General features: G+C 46.7%; 1 protein-coding gene across 6 annotated transcripts in view; it reads left to right on the top strand.

The window, feature by feature from the left end:
- The window catches only part of CDK5RAP2 (CDK5 regulatory subunit associated protein 2), a 170,075-nt gene that overhangs the window by 103,812 nt on the left and 42,195 nt on the right, over nt 1–24,068 (top strand). For all 6 annotated transcript variants that reach the window (XM_074330932.1, XM_019731199.2, XM_074330930.1 and 3 more), the window contains 4 exons: nt 5,635–6,067; nt 12,036–12,267; nt 20,177–20,753; nt 22,541–22,773. In XM_074330932.1, the coding sequence (XP_074187033.1) occupies nt 5,635–6,067; nt 12,036–12,267; nt 20,177–20,753; nt 22,541–22,773 (1,475 nt within the window). The remainder of the gene's footprint in view (nt 1–5,634; nt 6,068–12,035; nt 12,268–20,176; nt 20,754–22,540; nt 22,774–24,068) is intronic.

Genomic DNA, 24,068 nt, shown 5'->3' with positions numbered 1-24,068 from the left:
CTACAGGGGTACCCGATCTGTGGGGGTTCCAGACGGCACCCCAGGGTCCTCCTGGAGTCTCCCCTTTCCTTCACCTCCCAAACCTAAGTTCTGACCGTTTTACCTGCTAAGTAGCCCCTAATTCATAGACCTCTCGCCATTCCTGTGCTCTCCTCTCCAGTCCTAGCTGCCGTCGTGTTTCTCCGGCATCTCTGCAATAATGTCCTCACTAGTCCCCTGCAGCCATCCTTGCCCCCTTCCCGTCTGTTTTCCACGCTACTTCCCGAGCAATCACTTCATTTCTCTACTTAAATCCTTCAGCGACGCTCCACTTTTCTTGGGGTCAGAACCATTAATGTGGCCGCTAGGGCCTGCGTGGTCCGGCCGCCCTGACCTTCGGCTCTGTTGGCGCCGTTCTTGCCTTGCTCCTGTGCTTCGGCCGCACTGCCTTTCTTTCCGTGCCTAGAACAGGCCGACGGCTTTGTTTCAGAGCCTTGGCACGTGCTGGTACCTCTGGTGACTGCTCCTGTTCAGCTGTTGCATCCGACCCTTCCTTAAGACCTTGTCTTGGCCAGCGACATGATCATATGAACCTTGCCCAGAAGCTGACTGCTTTGCAGCTTCTCTTCTGCCCTCCCTGGCTGATGACCCTTCCTGACACATCACTGAGAAAACAGAAACAGGTGAACTCAAACTGTTTCACTTTTCCCACCAGTGCTGCCAGCGTATTTGCCTCTCTACCCACAAATTCTGACTTAACTACTTTGGAATGGAAGAAATAAATATCCCTGCTCCTCCTCAAGACCAACCCTCCCCTTGGGCTTTAGTTCCTGTCCTCTCTGGGTGCCCTCTCTTTTTTGCATCATTAGTTTTTTCCTGTCACTGAATCATTTCCAATAACAAGACAAGCATTAACATGAACCTGCTCCCCTCCCCCACCTTGTCACTCAAGCTACTGCCCCATTGCTTGATTCCCCTTAAAGTCAGGGAAGAACTACTTATATTCACTGTATCTACTTCCTTCCCTTCCATTCTCTCTTTATCCCATTCCTAGTGCTTTTATTCACTCCACTGATCAAGGTCAGTGACAAGTGTCCAACTTGTGAAATCCAGTGGCAAGGTCAGCCTGTCAGCAGCAGCCGGCCCCTCACTCTGGTCTGTTCGGTGCCTTCCTGTGGCCTCTCCTTCTCAGTCTCCTTTGCTGGCTCTTGAATGTGGAGCAGCTCAGAGTTGAGTTCCCAGCCCCCTTCTCTCTATACCTTCCCTCTCGCATGGCTTCGGAGCATGCGGTGGGACTTCCAAATGTATGCCCAGACCTTGTCCAGTGCATACGGCCAGCTGTCTTACTTGACGTCTCCTCCTGGCTAAGACACGTGAACATTAACCTGTCCAAAACCCGACTCCCTGTTCTACTCTCCTCTCACCTGTCAGCAATAGCACTGCTGTCTACCTGGTGTAACCGGAAGTAGTTTCCACAACGCCCGTACCCATCAGCAAGTCCTGCTGATTCCACCTGCAGTGTGTGCGCCTCATTTAACCCCTTCACATCTTTCCTACCATCCTCTTAGTCCACGTCTTGCCTGGCCTCCTCGACAGTCCATTCTCCACAGAGCAGCCAGAGTGACCTTTTTGAAACATAGATCAGATCATGACTCTTCCATGCTTAAAGCCCTCCAGTGGATTTCCATTGCCCTTACAGTAGGGTCAGAGCTTCGTGACCTGGCCTCTGCCCGCTTTTCTGTCTTTGTCACCTACCTTCTTGCTCCCTGTGCTCCAGCCACACTGACCTTCTTACTGTTCCTCAAACACCCACGCTTGTTCTCATCTCCGGGCCTTTGCAGTAGCCACTTCCTCTACCCGGGAGGCTCTTTTCCTGGTAGTATATGTGCCTCATGGGGTCTCAGCTAGATATCAGCTCTGGAGAGAGGCCTTTCCTGACCTCTCTGTCTGACACGCATTGTCTCAGGATCTCCTTTCTCAAATCAGTGTACTTGTCATTGCCTGGCATGGTCTTACTTAGTTATCAGTGCGTCCATGAACATCTGTCTGTCTTCTCCTTAATAAAACGTAAGCTCCATGATTCTTTTCCCCCTTGCATTCCCACTGCCTTGCATGACCAATGGGTGGTGCTCAATAAATATTTGAATGAAGGTGCAGGCAAGCAAAAGCTCCACATCACAGTAGAAGGTAAGTTTAGGAAACTGGAAAGAATGCTGTGCTGCTTTGCAGTCAGGAGGGCCTGGGCTCCAGTCTCTGCTCTGCACTTTACTAGGGGATCTTGAATATTTATGGCCCCGTTTCTTCATGTGTAAAACGGGGTTAGTATCAGTCCCCATCTCTCAGTCACCATGAGGACTAAATGTAGTTAAGGCTCTGACACACCGTGAGTGCTTCATAAATGTCGCTTCCTTTCCCCTTACACCTTCTGTGTGACACAGATGCTCAGGAAGGGTAGATAAACAATGTTTGGGCCTCTGACAAGACCCTTGGACTGAACCATTAAAAAGGTCCTGATTATGGCGACAGCTTAATGAATCTGCTGTTCAGATTTCTAGCAAAGGAACACTTGAAATGTTTTATTTAACAGCACCACCACTTTAGTATATTATAATGGCCTCTTTCACCACCTTTTACTACCCATTTGTAAAGTCTTTTTCCTGGGTTTTATTGTGTGTTGTTTGGTAGTGAGTAATGGTTCTCCCTTGGCTAGCTGAATAGCAATTGTCATTATTTTTAATCTATATTAAGGGAAAGAGAGGAAAGGAAAATTTAGTTTAACGTGTTTGAAATACCAGAAATATTTTTAAAGTCTGGGTTTACTGAATTTTAAGATGGTTTGTGTAGTCTAGATGATTCCATATTAGAAGTGAAAAATGTACCATACATTTTAATTTTGTTTTTTATACTTTTATTTTTTTCCTCTATTTTAGTGTGCTGTAGCTATTTCGTTGGAATTGAATTGACGCTGCCCCAGAGCTAGATGATTGGAATCCAGATAAGAGTCAGGCCTTCCCCCTGCCCCAGCGAGGGCTCAGTGGGGAAGATGAAACATGGGTTCCTATCACTTTGAGGGGGAGCAAAGATACAGAGCATGGGAAGCGCAGGGTACGTGAAGGGCGTCGGTGGGCGTAGTCTGACTGTCCCACGAGGTTTTTGGAAATAAGGCAGGCAGGAGAAACTGCAGAGAGAATAAAAGAGATCTCACACTGATGAGGGCCTGTTGTGCCCCCTTCTCTTTGCTGACCACCCCTGTATCACCCGTCTTCTTTTTCCCGGAGCATAGCAAGAGGCTTCCAGCTGGCCTCTCCCTCTGCCCTTGCCCCCTCCACTTCCTTTTTTCATAATTTTCTGTCTGTTTTATAACTTTCTCTCTCTCTTTTTAAAAAAATGTAGCATGTCTCTTCATTTTATTTTATTTTTATTTTTTTATTTATCTTTAAGGAAGGCGCAGCTCACAGTGGCCCATGTGGGGATCGAACCGGCAACCTTGGTGTTATTAGCACCGCGCTCTAACCAACTGAGCTAACCGGCCACCCAACTTTCTCTCTCTCTTTTTAAATGAATTTCCTTTTATATATTTAGGTGATTGAAACATACTTATTTTAAAATCTTCTTTGGGTTGCTCTGTTATTTTTATTTTCTTGAGTGGGCACTCTCACTTGTGTGGGATTGCCTGTCTTACATGATAGTGGCTTTGGATGGAGGTTTGCTTTGCGTCGTTAACAGCCCTGCCGGCTCCCCCACTTTTACTCCCCTCTGCAGCTGGTTTTGAAGTTGCCTCATCTTGGCTTTCTAGGTCTTAGTTTAGGGCTCAGGAAATTCGAATGGTTCTTCTTCTATGGGAATTAAATTTTTGGCCCCACTGCTTTCTGCACATGTGCCCCTTCTCATGACTTTGGGTCTCTTCTGTTTCTGACCTTGGATGCATTTTATCCTTTGAATCCTGTAGTGCACCTCAAAACATTTTGTTGTTATATATTTTTGCTGTCCTTTACATGTGTTTAGAACAGAATGGGAGGGGACGCTGTGTATACTCACACCACCCTCTTGACAGGAAATCTCTCCATTCGTTCTTTGCATCACAGCCAGAGTCCCCTTTCCAGAGCATATGTGTGACCCTGCTACTCCCTCGCACAGAGCCTTGCAGTGGCTCCCCTTTTAACACAGCGGGGTTCTCTCCTGCCTCACTTCCAGCATCACCTCCTGATTCTCCAGGGTCTTGACTCTGTTCTTAGCGTTTTCCATGCTTAGAATGTTCCATTTTCCTTCTCCCAGCCAGCCTCTGTGGACTCTAGAATCCTTTTCTGACCTTCTTCCTGCCAGCCCGGTCTGGACACCCTGGGACGTAGCTCTGCAGCCCTCCCACACTTGCACGTCCCTGCGCCTCACTTTCTCCCTGTAGAGGAGTGCATACCTCGTGCACACACCTGCCTCCAGCGGCAGTCTGAATCCGCGCAGATAGTTTTGCCCCCGGTGTCCACTCCGTGACCTGGCACAAGAAACATCCTTACAAGGGCTTCTTCTACATGCTGGTGTGGTGCAGTACCCGGGAAAGCACAACCTGAGATGAAGCCTTGGGTGCCATGATTTATTTGGAATGTTGGTTCCGGGGGGCAGGAAGGAGGGATCAGGGAGAAGATGATAGAAATGGAGGCAAAGCCAATAACTCTACATTACTGATCTAGCCACTGCCGTGGGCAGCTGGGGCTCAGACCTCCTGGGTACCCTCTGACAGATGGCACAGCTGGGCCTCAGTGCTGTCCCTCCAACGGATGGGAGACTGGAACATTTACCCAACGGCTCTCTCCCCCAGCTGGAGGGTTTCCCCCGCAGGTATAAAGCGGTCCACACTTCCCTACTGCCCTGCTGGCTGGCTCAGAGAGCTCTGGAAAAAGTCCTAAGGCAGCACAGAGATGCAGGGCGTGCTTGAGGGGGGGTTGTCTGTGTCGGCGGGAGCTGTCCACACAGCTGTGGCTGCAACCCGGCGGAGGCCTAGGGCATGTGGCAAGGGGCATGCAAAGCGTCTGCTACCCATGCACTCTGTCAGTTAATCCTCATAGCTGTCCCGTGGAGGAAGCCTTTCCTTACTTTCAAAGAATTGCAGTTAGAATTGCCATTTTGTCTGATTTCAAAGCCACTGCTCCTCATTTTAAGAGCAGTTTACAGCACCCCTTCATTCAGCACCTGTTTACTGAACACCAGCCGTGCACCGTGATAGAGCAGGTCACTGATGGACCCACTAGGTCGGCTGAATTTATCCAAAGCCATACTTGCCTCTGGATGTAGGAATGGGCCAGGGGGTGGGTGGACCGTACAATTGTCATGAATATGTGATGACCCTGTTTGCTCCTTCGAGGCCCAGCCTACATCCAGGTAGCCATTGAGCCACTTGGCCCCCTCGCTTGCTATGTACTTGGTCAAATCAGTTGTCTTCTTATCCGTGCAGTAGACATGGTGGTACCTGCCGTCTGTGGGTGTCATGAGGGACATGGGATAAAATACCTGGTGTGGGTCCTGGCACATGGCAGATGCTCACTGTGTTTAGTTTACGTAGACTCTGGGCCAGACCGTGGGGAAAACTTAGGAAACTGGGTAAGGGACCAGGCCATAGCAGAAAGCTCAGTTCTCCCACTTCCTTCCCTTGTGGAAAAACAGGCCAGACCTTCTGAAAGTGCTGCGTGAGCTGCTTTTGGAACCAATATGCTTGACAGAGCAGACCGTTTCCGGAGAGCACCTTGATGGTAAAACTGAGAAGACACTTAAGCAGATGGCTGTTCAGCTAAGAGGTGAACTCAGACATTTCCTCCAAGCCAGCTCATCTTCCAAGCCGCGCGATGAACTGAAGTCACCTTGGGGAGCCCAGCCAGTAAAGGCTGGCGGACCGTCCAGGCTGGAGCTGAAAGATGCCTCGGTGCAGACCATGGCCACAGAGGACGACTCGCTCAGATTCAAGCACGAAGGCAGGAGAGAGGCTTGGGAAGAGACGCTGACAGATGCCACACTCAGCGCTGAGCATCAGCCAGAGAGCTTGAGCGGGATGCCAGGGCAGCCGGCCACTTCCCTTCCCTCCCCCAGCAGGACCGACAAAGTGAGTGTTTTCATACGTGATTTATCTGCTGCTTGTATACAAACAAAAAACTGAAAATCACCTCTGTTCCCACTACTTGTTTTGGTTTATACAATATCTGGTGTCTCCCTCTGCCTGCACTTATCCTGGCCTCTACCTAGAGGTGGTGTCCGTCCTAACCTTCCCAAGTCTTTGACATTTTTCCCTTCTTTCCCTCCTTCCCCATCCAGCCTGTCTTATTTATCTATCATGACATTTGTGAGTTTTCCTTCTACAAATAGAGTCATGTTTGTACATCTGTCTGTAGCTTTCTCTTTCATGTCATGTATCAGGACCATCTTTCCCCATAATGACTATACGATTCCATTGGGCGGAATGTGCCTGAATTTATATAATTTTCACCTGTTGATGGACATTTACTTTTGCAGGTTGCAATAAAATTGTAATAACCTGACTTGAGGAGTAGGGCCGAGAAGCTAGGTTTTAGTTTGTGCAGACTTTGTGTCTGAGAATTACTATTCTGTGGGCTTTGTCTTCATTTTCTTATCCTTGCAACACTGTCAGAGATGAAGAAGCCAGACCACGCACGCCTGTGATGCACCCGCAGCAAAGGGGCTGAGCGGGGACCCTCACTGTGCCCGATTGCACAGCCGTGCCCTTTCCCTGGGTCAGGCCACCCTCCAGCCTGTACTGAAGTGGTCGTGTCCCATTTCTTTTCTTTTCTTTTTTTTTTAATTAATTAATTTATTTAAGTCAGGTTGTTGTCCTTTCAATCTTAGTTGTGGAAGGTGCTGTTCAGCTTCAAGTTGTTGTCCTCTCAGTCTTAGTTGTGGAGGGCGCAGCTCAGCTCCAGGTCCAGTTGCCGTTGCTAGTTGCAGGGGGCACAGCCCACCATCCCTTGCGGGAGTCGAACCGGCAACCTTGTGGTTCAGAGGACACGCTCCAACCAACTGAGCCATCCGGGAGCTCAGCGGTAGCTCAGTTCAAGGTGCCATGTTCAATCTTAGTTGCAGGGGGCAGAGCCCACCATCCCTTGCGGGACTCGAGGAATTGAACTGGCAACCTTGTGGTTGAGAGCCCACTGGCCCATGTGGGAATCGAACCGGCAGCCTTCGAAGTTAGGAGCACGGAGCTCTAACCACCTGAGCCTCCGGGCCGGCCCCAATGTCCCATTTCTTGAGTGAATGTCTGCATTTTGCTTCAGTTAAGATGCCGTCTCTAAGCTTCTCCTCAGATACCATCAAGTATGCCAGATTATTAAAAACCAGCCTCTCTTGTCCGTGTTTGATTGGACCTTTCGCGAAAATCTTCCTGGGAGGAGGGTTTGGGGTTGGGGTTGGGGATCCGCACAGCAGGGAGATGTGTGCGTTCGGGTAGAGAAGGAAACGGGTCATGTTCCTAATAGATCTCCGGTGATGGCTGTCGCTATTCTTGTTTGTGACGTGTGCTTTACGTCTGAGACATCAGCTGGACACACTGCTGTATAGCATCAGAACGGAGAATTAAGTTTATTTTCTGACCACTAAATTACTGCTTTTGTACATACCAAAGAGAGTTAGATGTATCATTAGCAAAATTACTTTTGATTGTTTTAAATTATGCACCAAAACTGTAATTTCTAGAAAAGGATTTTCTACTGTGTTTCCCCGAAAATAAGACCTAGCCAGACAGTCAGCTCTAATGTCTTTTGGAGCAAAAATTAATATAAGACTCAGTCTTGTTTTACTATAATATAAGACTGGGTCTTATATACTATACTATACTATACTATACTATACTATACTAGAATATAATATAATATAATATAATGTAATATAATATAATATAATATAATACCTGGTCTTATATTAATTTTTGCTCCAAAAGACGCATTAGAGCTGATGGTCCGGCTAGGTCTTATTTTCCGGGAAACACGGTAGATACTATACCTATATCATCACATTTAATCTTCTCAACAAGCATAAGAGTTAGGTAGGTATTACCTACATTTTATGGATGAAAAAATAGAGGCTCTGAAAGGCTCAGAAAATTGTCCAGAGTGACTCAGCTGTTAAGACGAGTAGCAGGGATATAAACTGCAGTCCTGTTTTAGAGGTGGACACGGACATTATAAAGCTACCTTTCCCAGGAGGGGAGAAGCCCTCTTGTCACCCTTGTGGACTCTAGTCTGCGCAAAGTAGAAGGAAATTTAATGATTTTCTTTATGGTCGTTGATTAATCAGTCAATCATTAATCCTAAGGCTTAAGCCAGAACTCTGCTATCCTGTTAACACGTTGCGTACGGATCACGAGAATCTTCACGAGGGATTTAAACCCTGCCGTACGCAACGTGTTAAAATGAACATCATTGCAGCCCACGAGTGAAAAGAGGATATACTGCCGGTTATTTAGTTTTCGAGGCAAGAGGAGGGACTTTAGAGATACAGCTGTGATTGCTTTGGGCCTGGCCACTTACCTGCTTTGAGTCCTTGGGTAAGTCACCTGACCTTTCTCAGTGGCTCTGATGGGATCAGCGTAGCCCCGAACCTGAGGCTGGTGTGAAGGTTAAGTGAGGTCATGTGCGCCAAGTGCCTTGTATGTGGTAGGAGCTGAGTGTGTGTACATTTCTGTCCTCCTTCCATTCCCAAGGGAGGAGTTCCGTCATGACGTCTTGAATAAGGTGGTAGGTGGGACTCTGTTCAGTGTCCATAAGGTAACATTTCGGGTGGTGTTATTTTAGAACCAGAGTCGGGTTGACTGACGGCAGTCTTCCAGCCTGAAATTGGCTTTGGCATTTGTGCACTTGCAGACATCTTCTCTGCTGCCATCTGACACACAGATTTGGATCCAGGAATAAAGATTGGTGGAGACTGAGGACCAAGCAAATGAGTGTTATTTTTCAGTCCTCTTTGACGAGGCGTCCACCTCCTCCCAACTGGTCCCCTTCACCACCTCCGACTGTTCTTGCCCTTGAACCTGTTCTCTCCCCTTCCCTGGAGTTTCTGGGCAGGAAAGGGCCTCACTTTTCTTAACGAGCAGTGGAGTCTGAGCAGCTAGTGTTAGAGGTGCAGCTGCCTCACCTTGTTGTATGACTTGGACGGCTTGTTTGACAGCTCAGGTCTTTGTCTGGAAAGTAGGCGCGATAACTGTATTATCCTGTGCGCTCTGGGAATACGCAGTTCACTTGAGGCTTATGGGAGAATGTGTTTGAAAGCATTTTACATCCTAGAATGTGCTCGAAGGGACTTTTCCTCTTCTTTCCTTCTTGAGAGATCTTGCTGATTTCCTCATTTCCAGGGTCCCAGATATTTCTTATTTTCCTCTCAGGTTCCTTTTCCTCCACTTAAAAAAAAAAATTTTTTTTAAATAATAGCTTTATTTAGATATAATTCACATATCATGCAATTCACCCATTGAGAGTATATAGTGCAGTGGGTTTTTAAAAATATTTTCATAGAGTTGAGCAACCATTACTATAATCAATTGTAGGACACGTTCATTATCTGCAAAGAAACCCTGAACCCATCTGCAGTCACTTCCTGTTTCCCACCTGCCCACCCCAGTGGTAGGTAACCACTGACCTACTTTCTGTTTGTGTACATTTGCCGATTCTGGATGTTTCATATAAATGGAATCATATAATATGTGCTCTTTGGTGACTGGCTTCTTCCATTCACCGTAATTTTTTCAAGGTTCAGTCATGCTGTAGTCTGTATGACTACTTCGTTTATTTTGATTGCCAAACGATAGTCCATTGTATGAACATAGTACATTCAATGTATCCATTCATTAGTTGATAGACATTGGGGCGGCTTCCACTTTTTGGCTATTGTGAATAATGTTGCTATGAAATTTCATGGACAAGTTTTTGTGAGTGCATATGTCTCCATTTCTCCTAGGTGTAAACCTAGGAGTGGAATTGCTGGGTCATAGAGTAATCTGTGTTTAACCTTTTGACGAACTACCAGACTGTTTTCTAAAACAGCTGTACCTGGTGTACATTTTCACCGACAATGTATGACAGTCCCAGTTTCTCCACACCCTCGCCAACACTTATAATACCTGTTTGATTATAGCTGTCCTAATGAGTAGGACGTCTCAGTATCTCATGGCAATTTGATCTGCATTTCTCTGATGACAAATGAACTTGAGCATGTTTTCATGTGCTTGTTGGCCATATGTGTATCTCCTTTCGAGAACTTTCTCTCAGAACCTGTGCCCATCTTTTAATTGGGTTATTTGTATTTTATTAATGAGTTGTAATAGTTCTTTATATATCTAGATCAACCCCTCCCTCCGTGTTTGAATATGCTTAAAATTCCCTTGCTTGAAAAACGCCCCCATTTGGCTTCTTAAGTTATTGCTTGCATATTCATTCCACAAGTACCGTGTTTCCCTGAAAATAAGACCTAGCTCTGATGCGTCTTTTGGAGCAAAAATTAGTATAAGACCCAGTCTTATTTTAATATAAGACCGGGTATAATAAAATATAATATAATACAATATAATATAAAACCAGGTCTTATATAATAAAATGTAATATAAGACCGGGTCTTACATTAATTTTTGCTCCAAAAGACACATTAGAGCTGATAGTCCAGCTAGGTCTTATTTTCGGGGAAACGTCGTAGTTGTTGAGCACCTACTATGTACTAGTTCTTGTGCTGGAAGCTGTAGAGTACGACCAAGAAGTGCAGAGTCCCCGAACCGTGCAGCTTATGGACCAGAGTGGAAGATAAAGAACAAGTCATTGCATTGGCATTTAATTATAATGGTACTGACGTTCTCCCAGGAGAATTGTGGGGGCTGTGAGTATATAACAGGGAGGCCTGACCTCGTCTTGGAAATCCAAGGCCTATTCTCTTGAAGGCACATTTGAGCTGAGTCCTAATGAATGTATTGGGACTAGTGGGATTGGTGGGGGTGGGTAAGAAAGAGTGTTCTAGGCAGAGGAGACAGCATATGCCAAGGCTCTAAGGTGGAAGGAGCATAGAATTTTGAGGCACTGATAGAAAGGGAGTGTGTGGCTGTAGGGGAAATTGGGAGAAGGGCAGTAACTCGGGCTGCGATTATTCACAACGTGTAGGCTATGGTAAGGACTCGACCTTTGTCATGAGAGAAGTGGGAAGCAATTAAAATAGTTTTAAGCAGAAGAGATGAATGGTAGGTTTGCCTTTCCTGCTGCAGAATGGAGAGCGGATTAGAAAGGGCAAGAATGAATGTTGGGGGACCACTCATGTGTCTGCGGCCGTGGCCTAGTGAAAGCTAACAGCGTCTTGGAGTTGGATGGTGGCAGTGGGGGGTGAGAAGAGGCGAAAGAATTCAGAGACAACTTGGGAGTTGGAATTCATGGAACCTGGGGAGTGATGAAAGCGTGTGACTGATAACAAAGGGAAGTTTAAAAAGGACTCCCAGGTGTCTGTGTCGTGCAGGAAGTGGGTGGTGGTGTGATTCACCAAGACAGATGGTTGAAGCAGCGTAGCTTTGGGGACATGGGGTGATGGAACTGAAGAACTGAGTTTTCAGTTGACTTTGGAGTCCCTTTGGAGCCAGTGAAAATGAGGACGTCTAGGATATGCGAAATACGTATTGCATTAGTGACCCAGTAGCTGCTGCAAACTTGAGTAAGGGGTGCTTCTGGTGGACAAGCAGGGGTGGGAGGCAGATTGGCTCAGAGTGAGGAATGGGCGGGAAATTAGGAACTGGGTGAGGAGCAAGAAAATGTTTCCCAGAAGATTGTGTTGGGAAAAGGACTGCCATATGTTGAGCATCTAGAATGTCCAGAGAGAAAGTGGGCCAGGACCAAGAGGGTGCATGGAGGAAAAGCTTGGCACTTGCCAATCAGAGGAGATACTTGCCAAGGCAGAAACTCTGTAGACTGGGAGGCAAACATAGGTGCCATTATGGGAACTGGAAGTCTGGACAGCGGTTTGAATTCTGTTTTATAAGATTGGCACGAGAATGTGACCAGACGAAGTGTACTCACTGTTGCATGTGTGTGTGCTTTCAGGATGCTAAGAAGTCCCGCTTGCCCATCCTAATAAAACCATCGCGGCCAGTGGGAAGTGTGTATCAGCTCCCGGCCACGCAGGAGGTGATGGGCCAGCTGCAGGGCCAGATCTTGGAGCTGCAGGGGGAGCTGAAGGAGTTTACAACTTGCAATAAGCAACTTCACCAAAAGTTAATTCTGGCTGAAACAATGATGGAGGAGAGGCCAGCGCCAGACAAAACGTTACTGAAAGGTAAGCACCTAGAAAAATGTATTCTCCGTGAGCTAGATGAACGACCCGATAGAACTGCTTGAAATGTCAACCTTGTTGTTTAGAATTGCAATAAGTTTGAGTATAAATTTCATGAATTGCAGTGATTAATCTTGACTCTTGACAAATACACAATTGAGGAAACACAATGAGGAAAATGAATCTATTGTTTTTATTTTATTCTGGCGTCTGGATAAAGGGGACTTGTAGTGCTCACGGGTCTTGAGAGGCCACTGTCCCTTCACTAGGGATTGTCTGTGCGTGTCCCGGTTGTGGGGTGTCTTGAATCTGGGCTTTTTTTCTGGCTTGGTCTGTGGAGGCCTCGGGCGTGTGGCATCGGGTATGTAAGTGAGAGTCCTCTTCGCAGGGTTCTCTGGAATGTCCAGGAATAGTTCCAAACCCTACTGACCTTATGTCTTCCTCTAGACGTGACCTGCCTCCCTAACCACCTTGAATTCGCTGTTATGTTCTCCTGGGAGCTTCAAAAATAGAGAGCCCCTGGGACAAAATATCTCAAGGTTAGACTCCAGAGACTTGGAGGGAGCACCTCAGGTGGGGTCCTCTAGTCTGGGACAATGGTGCTTAGAGATTTGGGATCACTGCCCCTTTGAGAATCATTTTTAGAGGGTTCATGAATCCACAAAGTACTTATGTTGACCCTTGATTTTGAACTTCTGCTATAAGCAAATGACAGCAACACACAATAACAAGAACAAGAGTAGGAATCTTTTCTTTATTCAGAAAGTATTTATTAAATCCTTCTGTGTGCCAAGCACTGTTGTAGTCACTGGGGAGACAGGCGTGAGCAGAGCAGATGACGTCTGTGTCCAGCTTACGTTCTTGTGGGGGGAGAAAGACAGTAAGCCGATAAGCAGGTGTATGACCCGTGAGCTAGGAAGTGCTGTAGAGTGAGCCAAAGCAGGGTCAAGGGCGTAGGTGATGTGGATGGGAGTAGGGTTTGCTAATGTACATGGACTGTTTGAGAGAGCATCCCTGCTGAGGCTGCATTTAAATGGGAACTAGGAGGAAACAACTGGACTGGTCATCTTGGGAAGTGCCTTCCTGGCAGAAGGAACAAGGGCAAACGCCCTGATGTTGATTTGAACTTGAGATGACTAGGAAGGAGGCCCTCTCTGTGGCTGGAGTGGAGTGAGAAAGGAGAGGGAAAGAGGCCAGGGGCGCAGCAGATCAAGTAGGCCTCGCAGGCTGTGCTAGGGCTCTGTCTTTTATTCTAGGTAAGACTAGAAACCGTTGGAGGGTTTGGAGCAGCCCAGTGACGTGATCTGACTTAAGCTTTAAGGCAGGAATTGGTAGACGACGGCCTGTGAGCCATGCTTGCTGCCTGTGTTTGTAACATTTTGTTGGAACAGAGCCACGCTTCCTCATTTGCATATTGTCTGTGACTGCTTTTGCGCTATGATGGCAGACGTGAGTGGCTCACAAAGTCTGAAATATTTATTATTGGGCTTTTTTAAAAAAAGTAGTCCGACCTCTGCTTTAAAGAATCACTTTTAATGTGAACTGTTGGAAGCATGGAGTTGCCATATGCCGGAGAGGCAGGCGTTTTGTGAGACCACCCCAGAGGAGGTGTCAGCTAGGTGGTTGGGTACAGATGCGTCTGGAGTCACAAGGTGAGGTCTGGGCGAGAGCTAATAAGACATCCTGGTATTGGAAGCCGTAAGACTTGGAGACATAGGGACCAGGGCCGGAAACTGAGGCGGGGGCTCTAGTACGTAGAGGTTGGACCGAGAAGGAGCAGCCAGTGAGGTAGGAGCGGAGCCATGCGAGGATGGCACCCAGCAGCTGAGTGAACGACAGGTTAGCTGTGCCGAATGTGGCCAGTAAGGCAAGTAAGACGAGCACTGAGAGTTGACCTTGAGACTTAGCACTGGGGAGTCCTTGGTGACCTTGAAGGGAGCTGTTTCTGTGGAGTGGTGGGGCCGGATGGGCATGGGTTCCAGAGGGAGGGGAAGAGAGCAGTTGGAGACGGCAAGAACAGACAGCTCTGAGGAGTTGCGCTGTAAAGCGGTACAGAGAAGCAGGGCAGTTAGGAGCCGTGTAGTCCATTGAACCTCAAGGGATTCGAGGAATCAGGTGACCGTGGATGAGTGCAGTAAGGTGGGGGAGGTGGTGGCATAGGCTGACAGCATGAGCCGCAAAGCCAGAGTGTTTAGGGAAGAGAGAGAACAATCTGGAAGGGTCAGGGGAGAGCAAAGGTACTTACACATGTCCAGGTCCACAATACGGGGGTGTGAGAAGGAAACATCCACTCCTGAGGCAGAGAAGCTTATTGGGGGACAGGCCGGGTTCCCTTAGAACAAGGGGGTGAGATGAATGTGTGGGAGGAGATTGAGGTTAATTGGGATGTTTGCCCGTGAAGGGTTTGCGTACCGGGGTGGGAAGATTGCATTGCATAGGGGTTTTCAGAGTGGTTCGGGGTGGGAGATGGCTGGAGCCTTGGACTTCCTGGGACAGTAGGAACCCAGCAGCTGCTGTTCATTCGGCCCCACTGTCCGTTTCAAATACACGATCTGACTGAATCCTCTTCACAGTACTTTGAGGCGAGCACAGTAATTAGTCCTGTTTTATTGTTGAGGCAGCAGTTTTAGAGGTAAAGTGACTTGGCTATAGTTGCACTAACTTCCCGAGCTGCGTTTGAACCCACCTGCTGAATTTCAAAGCCTGCGCCCTTTACGGTTTCATGAAGCTAGTATAGTACATGATACTTTGCATATGGATTTTATGATGATCGATAGCCGGAGGTATTTTCCATTTAATTTCAGGTTCTTTCTTGTATTTACCATAGTTGAGGTTTCAGGATAAGCTGAAACCTCAATCCTTTGGCAGGATTGCTCTTCCCTCCCTCCCTCCTTTCCCGCCTACTCTTAATTCATCCATCTACCCATCCAGGCCCCAGCCTCATACACCCAATGTGGGGGAGAGAGGGGCATGAGGGGTAGTCTCTGCCTTCTGAGAACTTCCTGTCTAGTGGCGGGTGGGGACCAGATAATTAAACAGATCAGTTCCAGGCAGAAGGTGGTAGCACTTCAGAAAGGAAAGATTTTATGGCAAGGTGACTCAACCCAATAGATGCCCTAGCACCTTGCCCAGGGCTTGCCATTTGCACTTAACAAGGTTTTTGTTTTTTGCTGAGACCCTAGGGTGCCTCAGCCAGGTGCTTTCCGTGGTTGCCCAGAAGACCCTGGGGCTTCTCTCTTCTTGGGAAAGGTGGACATGAGTCTATAGAATTCATTTTCTCACTCACAGTTTTTTGAGAGCCTGGACTTAAACCGTGTCAGACAAGCTGCAGTATATTTATGCTTTTTATGTCCTGTTATGGCAGCTCGATAGATTAATTTTATCTTATAAATTGCATTTTGCCTCCCCAGTGTTTTTATTTCCCTTTTGTATCTTTGTGTTCTTCTCAGTTGCTTGGCTAAGTTTCAAGTCTGTGGTTTTATCTATTTTTTGTTTTCTGTGTGAATGCCCATAGCCTAGCTCCTTGTGGGAGCCACCTGCCAGCACAGCCCTGGAGAACAAAAAAGAAAAAAAAAATTAAAACCACTCCCTGTGTCTGGAGAAAGGAGGAAAGGGACAATGATCAGGAAGCCAGTTACAAGCCTGGGCAGAATTCAGCCCCTATGTATAGCGAACAGCTACTGTGTGCCAGGCACCATTTGGGGCATTTCATGTAAGAATTATTACTAAGCCCTGCAACAACCATCTTACGGCATCATTGTTAGTACCTTTCAACACATGAGGAAACAGGGTTTTAACACGAATTGGTCCAGGTCACCCAGCTGGTAAGAGGTGGACAAGTCGAGGTCCAGTGGGATGTCTGCCTGAGTTTCCCCGTCCCTGTGTCAGAGACCTTTCAGCAGGGCAGCAGGCTGGGTTCTGGTGGTCCAGGCTCTCAGGACCAGTGCCGGCTCTCTGGCATCTCCCTGCCGGCCCCCGGTCAGTCAGTTCTCTGTGTGCGGACTGCTGTCAGGTCTGCACAGTGGGTCACAGGCTGCCCGGCACAGTGGGTCAGAGGTGAGCCGGAGCTGACACCTGTTCTGTGGGGTTTGTTGGGCAAGTCCGTGGGACGGGTACTGACGTGAGTGATGGGCCAGGCATGCTGCATCTCTTAAGATTATGAATTATTATAAGCATACAGGTAAGCACAAAGGAGGATATAACAACAGTCACGTTCCCATTCAACCAGAATGCTACATTTTTTTTCTTTTTACCTTAGATCTTTTTTTCCCTTCATTTAAAAACAAACAAACAAAAATCACCATTAATCTGGACCTAATTCAGTTTGTAAGAAACAGTTGCCTTCAGGAATCCTAAAGTTGTCATGGGGTGGCCGTGGGAGAATACCAGTCTCTGGGGAAATACTGAGTGATGGGCCCGATTCCCGATGGTGAAAACGTGGTCACATGCTTCTGAGTGCTCTGAGCTTTGAGGAGAAAGCCACTCTACCAGGTTATATATGAGTGTCCCTTAGCTGAATTATAGAAAGTTCCAGAGTTATATAGTATTCCCATAATGCAAATAAATGGTCCTGAGACATCTTTTAATTTCTTGTTCATAGTGGACTACTGAAGGCTTCTTGACTGTTTCTCTTTCCCTCTCAAATCCCTACCTTAGTGAACTGCTTTCCTTTTTCTTAATCTGTTTCTAGAACTTTACACATGCTGCTGCCTCTTCCTGCATTTCCCCCCTCTGATTATTGCCTACTGATGCTGCATCCTTTAAGCCTCTGCTTAAATGTCACTTTGCAGGCAAGGCCTTTCTGAACCCCCGTTATTTAGACACTCCCATTTAACCCCCCATGTTTTGGTCTTAAAACGACTTGCTCAGTGACTGCCCTTTGCAAGGCTGGGTACTGTGTGACGCCCCTTGATGTAGAAACTTGGGAAGTGAATGAAGGGGAGTCCACAGACGGTTTTGGCCCTCACACTGAGGGTTGAGGAATGTCTCCCTTGCTTCTGCAGCCCAGATATGGGAGACCCTGGCTGCAGGAAGGTACATCAGGAGGCAGCATTCAGTGTTGGAGGCGTGCTACCAGGCTCTGACGGGGACTCTGCTGCTTCCTCACCTTGACCTTGGGCAAGGTCATATCCCTCTTCCTGTAAAATGGGGACACTGGTGATGCCTCACGGGATTGTTGTGAAGATTAAGTGCTAGCACAGACGAGGAGCTTGGTGCCTAGGCCAGGTCCTGGCACATAGTCTTGTGTCCTAGGCCTTGGCAAACGTGCCGGTTCACGCCGTTCACTGCAGCTCATAATCCTCCCTCCCCCACCCCCTCCATGCACTGATTTTTACATGAAAAATGGAAGCAACTCCTTTGGACTTTCATGGGGACTGTGGAGCTGAGAACAGCAGCTGTGTTGCCGTGTTAATGCTGGGCTTGCTGTCTACTGGCCTTGGAGCCTGGAAATCACATCCTTACCTCTGCTGACAAAGGGGGCACTTCCGAAGTGAAGATGGTGCCTGTCAAGTGTCTGAATGTTAGGTGTGTGGTGTTGTCAGGAGCCAAGTATAAAGTGGAATGCACGCCCATCCATTCTGGGGGTGGGGGGTGTGTGCACGTGTGTGTGTAGCTAATCAGAGCTGGCCACAGTCTGTATCACAAAGGGACATTTGTGTAGGGACATTTGTCTTTGCCTCATGATCACGTCACAGCAGTCATCGGGACTGATCTTTATTCTCACTTGGGAACATAGCTTCTTGCCATGAAATTCCATTATCGTGTGGTTGTTACAGCAAAGCTGTTTCCTTGTCTTGGAGGGTGAGTCCCTGGGAAAAAGCCTTGTTGAGACCTCTCCCTCCATCTCACTGTTATATCACTCAGCCAGCAGTACTTACTGAGTGCCTTGTCGGCCTCAGGCCCTGAGCCAGACTCTGGAGACACAGAGATGGATGACATCGTCTCCCTGAAGGACCTCAGAGACGAGTGATTATAACGAGTTTTGTACAGTAAAAGTGCTGTATTAGGAATGCTTCCTTTAGGTCATGGAGCAGTTGCTTTCTAAAATAAAACGGTTTATGGTATTTGTGTTGTGAGCAGAGGGACAAAAATGGGCTCGAAGTCAGGAGGAGCCATTACAGAACCTAGAAATTGGAATGTACAGCCTGACAAAGACTTTTGTGTGCTTTTCGTTCTGAGAGATCTAGGTCCTCTCATCCAATCCACGTCGCTGCTTTTGCAGCGTTTCCCGGGTCCACAGCCTTTGCGCAAACGCCTCCTGTGGTAGGCGTTCTCTTCCATCTTTGAACAGGTTTAGGGAAGCAGAGGATGTTAATATTAGTTGTGTTCCTTCGCTGCTAGGTATCAGGCACTTAGTCTTTCTGCAGGTATTGTTCCATTTGATCCTAAAAACAAAACAAACACAACCTGCCACAATGACTGATATTCTTTCCATTTTGCAGATGAAGCTACTGAGGCTCGTGGAGGTTAAGTAACTTGCCTGAGGTCATGTAACTAAATGACATGCAGGTAAATGGCAGAGCCATAGATTGAAACCAGGACTCTTGGTTTTCAAAGATGGGTTTTTCTGCTAAATTTTGCTGCCTCTAAGTATTCAACCCATTCCTTATATTGAGCTGAGCTTCCCCTGAACAGCAGGCAGCGTGATACATGGTTAAGGACAGAAGCTCTAGACTCAAGCCTGAGCTTGAAGCCTCACAGCAAGCATATTACGCATCTCTGGGGAAACTGAGGTTCTGGGATAGCAAATTACGTGTCTAACGCTGTGCAGCCAGCAAGTGGCAAAGCTGAGTGTGACCCCACTTCTCTTTGGCTTCAAAGCTATGTGTTCTTTTGCAGTAGCACCCCACCTCTCAAACACACTGGTCGCATCTCTGGGGATTTAAACTTGCTGTAAGGAAATGTTTCCGGGCCGGGTTGTGAGTCGTTACAACAGCTCACTGCAGGGGCCATCATGCCATCTCCTGGCAACTGACGGCCATGGAAATGAGAAGACTCTCTCATGTGTCGTGGATTTTAGAATTACTGCTCTTTATCGTTACTTCACTCAGTACCCAATATTTATCAGACCTTCACTGACTTGGGCTCTGGCTAGGTATTCTACTACCGTGTTTCCCCGAAACTGGAACATAAACCCTAGCATGATTTTTCAGGATGACCTCCCCTGAACATAAGCCCTAATGTGTCTTTTGGAGCAAACCTTAATATAAGACCCGGTCTTATTTTCGGGAAAACACGGTAGGCACTGAGAATGTGAAGATAAAAGGCCAGTGAGGGAGAGAAGAATCCAAAAATTAATTGCTAGGTAAATAAATAAATAAGCCAGTTGTCATTCCTACATCAGCACCCAGCATGTAGCACCCTTGTCCCAGGTGATATGTAGGAGGTGCGGTGGGAGCACGAAGGGAAGTGAGTGGTTCTCATAGTTTGGAAATGAGAAGGGACTCAGATCTGGCTGTTGAAAGACGAGTGGAGTTCACTGAGTAGGAGTCGAGTCGAGGGTCAGGTATGTTCCAGGCAGAGGTGCATGCAGAAGCCTGGAGGCAGGAACCAGCCTGGTGCGTGGAAGCAATGGTGGGAAGTAGGGAATCTCCATAGGTGGTTCCAGGGGGCATTGCTGAGAAAGTTGCCTGGAACTAGATCTTAGAGGGTCTCAGATGCTGTGAGGGGGAGTTTGGATTTGATCTTCAAGATAGTGAGATATTGATCAGGTTTAGGTGGCAGGAGGGTGGTTACCATGGTTAAATTTAGTTTTTACGCCCGTCGCTCTGAGGAAGGGGATGGATTGAGAAGTAAGAGGGAAGAAGAGTAGAATCAGGGAGGCTTGTGGTCTCGGCGTGGCGGTGGCTGTGAAGGGCAGGGGGTGGTTTTCAGCCAAGGAGATACTGACATAAATGTGTTTGATTTTCAGACCCTGAAATTTTCCAGCCCGGTGACCTTGCCATCATGCCAACATGCAAAGAGAACCTTTCTGAAGATTTTCAGGGCCCAATTTTAGTAGCTACGTACCTAAGTTCTAAGGGTCAGCTTTCCACTAACGACAGTGTGATTGGAACCGATCATTCTGAGAACACTGATGCCTCAAATGATACAGAAAACTTAAAACAGAAAATCTGTGACTTGGAAATGGAGCTCGAGGGCTACCGGAATTTCCTATTTCAGCTTCAGAAGCACTCCCAGTGCAGTGAGGCTATTATCACAGTTTTGTGTGGGACAGAAGGGGCCCAGGACGCCTTGAACAAGCCCAAGGGCAATACTGACGAAGAAGAAACGACTTTTTCAAGTTTGCACCAAGTGCGTTATATGAAACACATGAAAATCCTCCGTCCGCTGGCCCCAGAGATGATTGACGGCAGGATGCTGGAGGGCGTTGAACAGCAGCTAGTGGAACAGGACTGTGAGCTGCAGAAGGAGCAGAACTTGAACATGGAGCTCTTCAGTGAAGTCCATAACATGCAGAATAAGTTCAGAGATCTCTCACCCTCAAGGTACATCCCACTTCTGTCTCCTCCAGCTGTTTAAGCCTGCAGTTCCCCTATGTTGCCACTAGGTGGGAGCCCATGAGCTAAAGGGGAACTGCTGTGCTGTGGGGTGGGGTGTGTACCGAGGAAGGCGTCATGGTGGGGCGAAGGCAGCCAGGCCCTGTGGAGGAGTGAAACATGAGGCCACAAAGAATGGTGGCTGCCCACGTACCAGTGTTGTGCCCTCTGAAATTGGCTGGACAGATTTTGCCCTTCTCAGATTGGGGGCTCAGGGTCAAGGTTTTCACCAGGCACTTGGTGAGTTGCGGTGTATTTGCTGAATGGCAGTGTTCACGCCTGGATCCCGTTGTGGGCATTTACTGTGCTGCAGAACTGAAACTGATGTCCTAGGCAGGATGGGAAGAATATAAATATTTTCCATATCTTTGCCCTTTAAGGTCATCTTAGAGAAATAAGCCTGTGTTGAAAAGAAGAATTCTTAGGTCATGAAGATATGTTTTATGGGTGTAGATATATATAGTTTAGCTTCATGAGATATGGCAAAAATGGTATCATTTGTAAAGTTGACCTTCATTCGTCACTAATTTGACACAAACACATTGTTCTGAATTGTCAGGAGGAGCCAGAGTGAATTTTTCAAGACTTCTCAAACAGTGAGATTGAAGGGAGCTTGTGTTTATTGAAAAGCAGTTGTGTCAGACCTTTAGTTAGGCACTTTTCTTATTAAATCCTCAAAATCACCAGAGAAGGAGGTATTTGTTAAATGTGTTTCTGTAGGTGAGGAAATGACCTCAGAGAGGTTGCCTTGACTTTCCTGAGAAGATTCATAGAGCCGGTCAGAGCCCGTGCCCGGGTTCAAGCTCATATTACCCCACTCTGATACTCTGGTTCTTTCTCACCCATGAAACTGGCCCCCAGCTGCAGTACTGGTGTCACGTGATCAGTAGGTGCATACTTGGGTGAATGGTCACCAGCCCCGTGCCCTGTCATTTCAGGGAAGGGGGATCATGAACTGAGGGGTCAGCGTCTTTGCCAAGCCACTCTGGAGCCAGGTTACTTACTGCGGCCAGTTTGTAGGAGCCACATTTTCTTTAACTTGTGTTTTTCTCAGTGCTACTAAAACCCATGGGCTCACGTAGGAAACATTGGATATGGTGTCAGGAGGTACCATTGCTTAATAGAGCATGGGCTTTATTAGTCCAAAATCTTCATCATTGAAGTAGCTATGATCTGTGAGAGTCAGTTTTCTCTTCCGTAAAAGGGATGGTTCATACATTTGTTGGGAGATGGAGAGGGTGCGATAACTTATAAAAAACACCTAATTCAGCGAGTGACAGATCATAGACCCTCCATAAATGGTAGTTAGGATTATGGTTATTCCCTGACCTTTGAGAAGAGGGAGTCCTATCTTTGTTTTCCTGCCTACAGTTTCTTTTTTTGTTCTTCATGAGAATTTGTGGTGGGTCCCCTGACCCTTTGTTCCTACAATTTGGAATAGGATTTTTGAAGAGTGTATGGAAACTGATTGTTCTCCTGAGTCCTTGCCAATCTTACTTTAATTGGGGGCTTCATAAGGTTAAAAATATTGCAGAAGAACCTTTGTGCCAGCATTTGTTGGCTGTTTGAAATCGAAGGAGTGACCTTATACAGTTTCCATTATTCTAAAAGTATATATACTTGTACAGCTGCAGGCTTTTAAAAGTTGTGCTCTTGTCATTTTTCCAATTAGTGTTAAGGTCACAAAAATTCAATTCTAAAATGGTTCAAGCATTTCCTTTCCCCCCTTTTATCAGATACAATTCATTAGTTCAGTCCCAAGCCAGGGAGCTCTCCCTTCAGCGGCAGCAGATTAAGGAGAGGCATGGCATCTGTGTCGTTTGTCGTCAACACATGAACACCGTGCTGAAGGCGTTCGGGGAGCTGCTGCGGGCCAGCGATGTGGATTACTACGTGGCCGAGGGTCTCCAGGAGCAGCTGAATCAATGTGCCGAGCTGCTCGAGAAGCTGGAAAAGCTGTTTCTCAGTGGTAAGTGGGGCGAGGTCCTTCGGGTCCTGAGACACATCGGTAATTGATCCAGGACTTCTTGGAGGACCCTGGAGGAACGGACTCCTTGGCCCTACCTCCCTTCCACCGTCCGCTCTGATGAGGTGACAGCAAGGCCACAATGGTGGCTGCTTCCTTCCAGTGACCGCTTCCGTGGCGTTGGTGGTCTGCACTGTTCCAGACCTGGGGTCCAGTGGAAATGCCTCAGGGACCAGGCTGGTGAAGCGCACGTGAGAAAACAGCCAGGAAGCACTGCCCCTGGCACCCACCACATGGTGGTCGGTTTCTCCACATTTTCTAGAGAAGATGGAAATTTTTTTTTGGTAAAGCTCATGAATTTTAAATGTTGGCAAAAACAAACAAAAACAAACAAACAAAAAACCCCCAAAACTTTCATTGGCTAAAAAATGTATTCAAGGGTCAGAGGTGGTCAGAGGAAGGGTGAAAGAAAACCTTTGCTAACCATTTGCTGTATGCTAGGTACTTTAATAAATCTTATTGCATTAAAAATGTTTTTTAAAAAAATAATTTGCAATTTTTCAAGACTACAACAAAGAACTTCCGTATACCCTTCGTGCAGCTTTGTCAGCTAGTATTTTGCCATATTTGCATAGGTTCTCTCTCTCTCTCTCTCTCTCTGTGTGTATATATGTGTATATATATACACACACACACATATATATATTTATAGATGTATTAGGTTGGTGCAAAAGTAATTGCGGTTTAAAAGATTAAAAATAATTGCAAAAACCGCAATTACTTTTGCACCAACCTAATACATATATATGTGTACATATATATATGTGTGTGTGTACATATATATGTACACATACACACATAGACACACACATTATAATTATTATTATCTTTCCTAACCCTATGAGAGTAGATTGATAATATCATCTCCTTTCCCCCTAGATACTTCACTGTATAGTTCCTCAGACCAAGGTTGTTCTCTTAGATAATCACAGTACAATGATCAAAATCAGGAATCAGTGTTGTCTAATATACAAGTATAGTCTACAGTCAAATTTCACTAATTGAGTCAACGTTTTTTATGATCCCATAGGCAACCACTGTTTTGAATTCTCCGTAGATCAGTCTTGTAAACAGTATAAAAAAAATAATGTCTTTTGTAAGAGTTTTATTCCTGATCCTGACCCAAGACCCAGTCCCCACATTACGTTTAGTTGTCATGTCTCTTGGTTTCCTTTAATCTGAGGTAGTTCACCTTTTGTCTTTCATGACATTGACATACTTGAAGAGTTCAGGCCAGT

This window comes from Rhinolophus sinicus, linkage group LG04, assembly GCF_036562045.2.
Source record: "Rhinolophus sinicus isolate RSC01 linkage group LG04, ASM3656204v1, whole genome shotgun sequence".
In the NCBI taxonomy this organism is placed as follows: Eukaryota; Metazoa; Chordata; class Mammalia; order Chiroptera; family Rhinolophidae; genus Rhinolophus; species Rhinolophus sinicus.
Note: the sequence above shows the minus strand (reverse complement) of the source record. Positions and strands in the feature narration are given on the sequence as shown.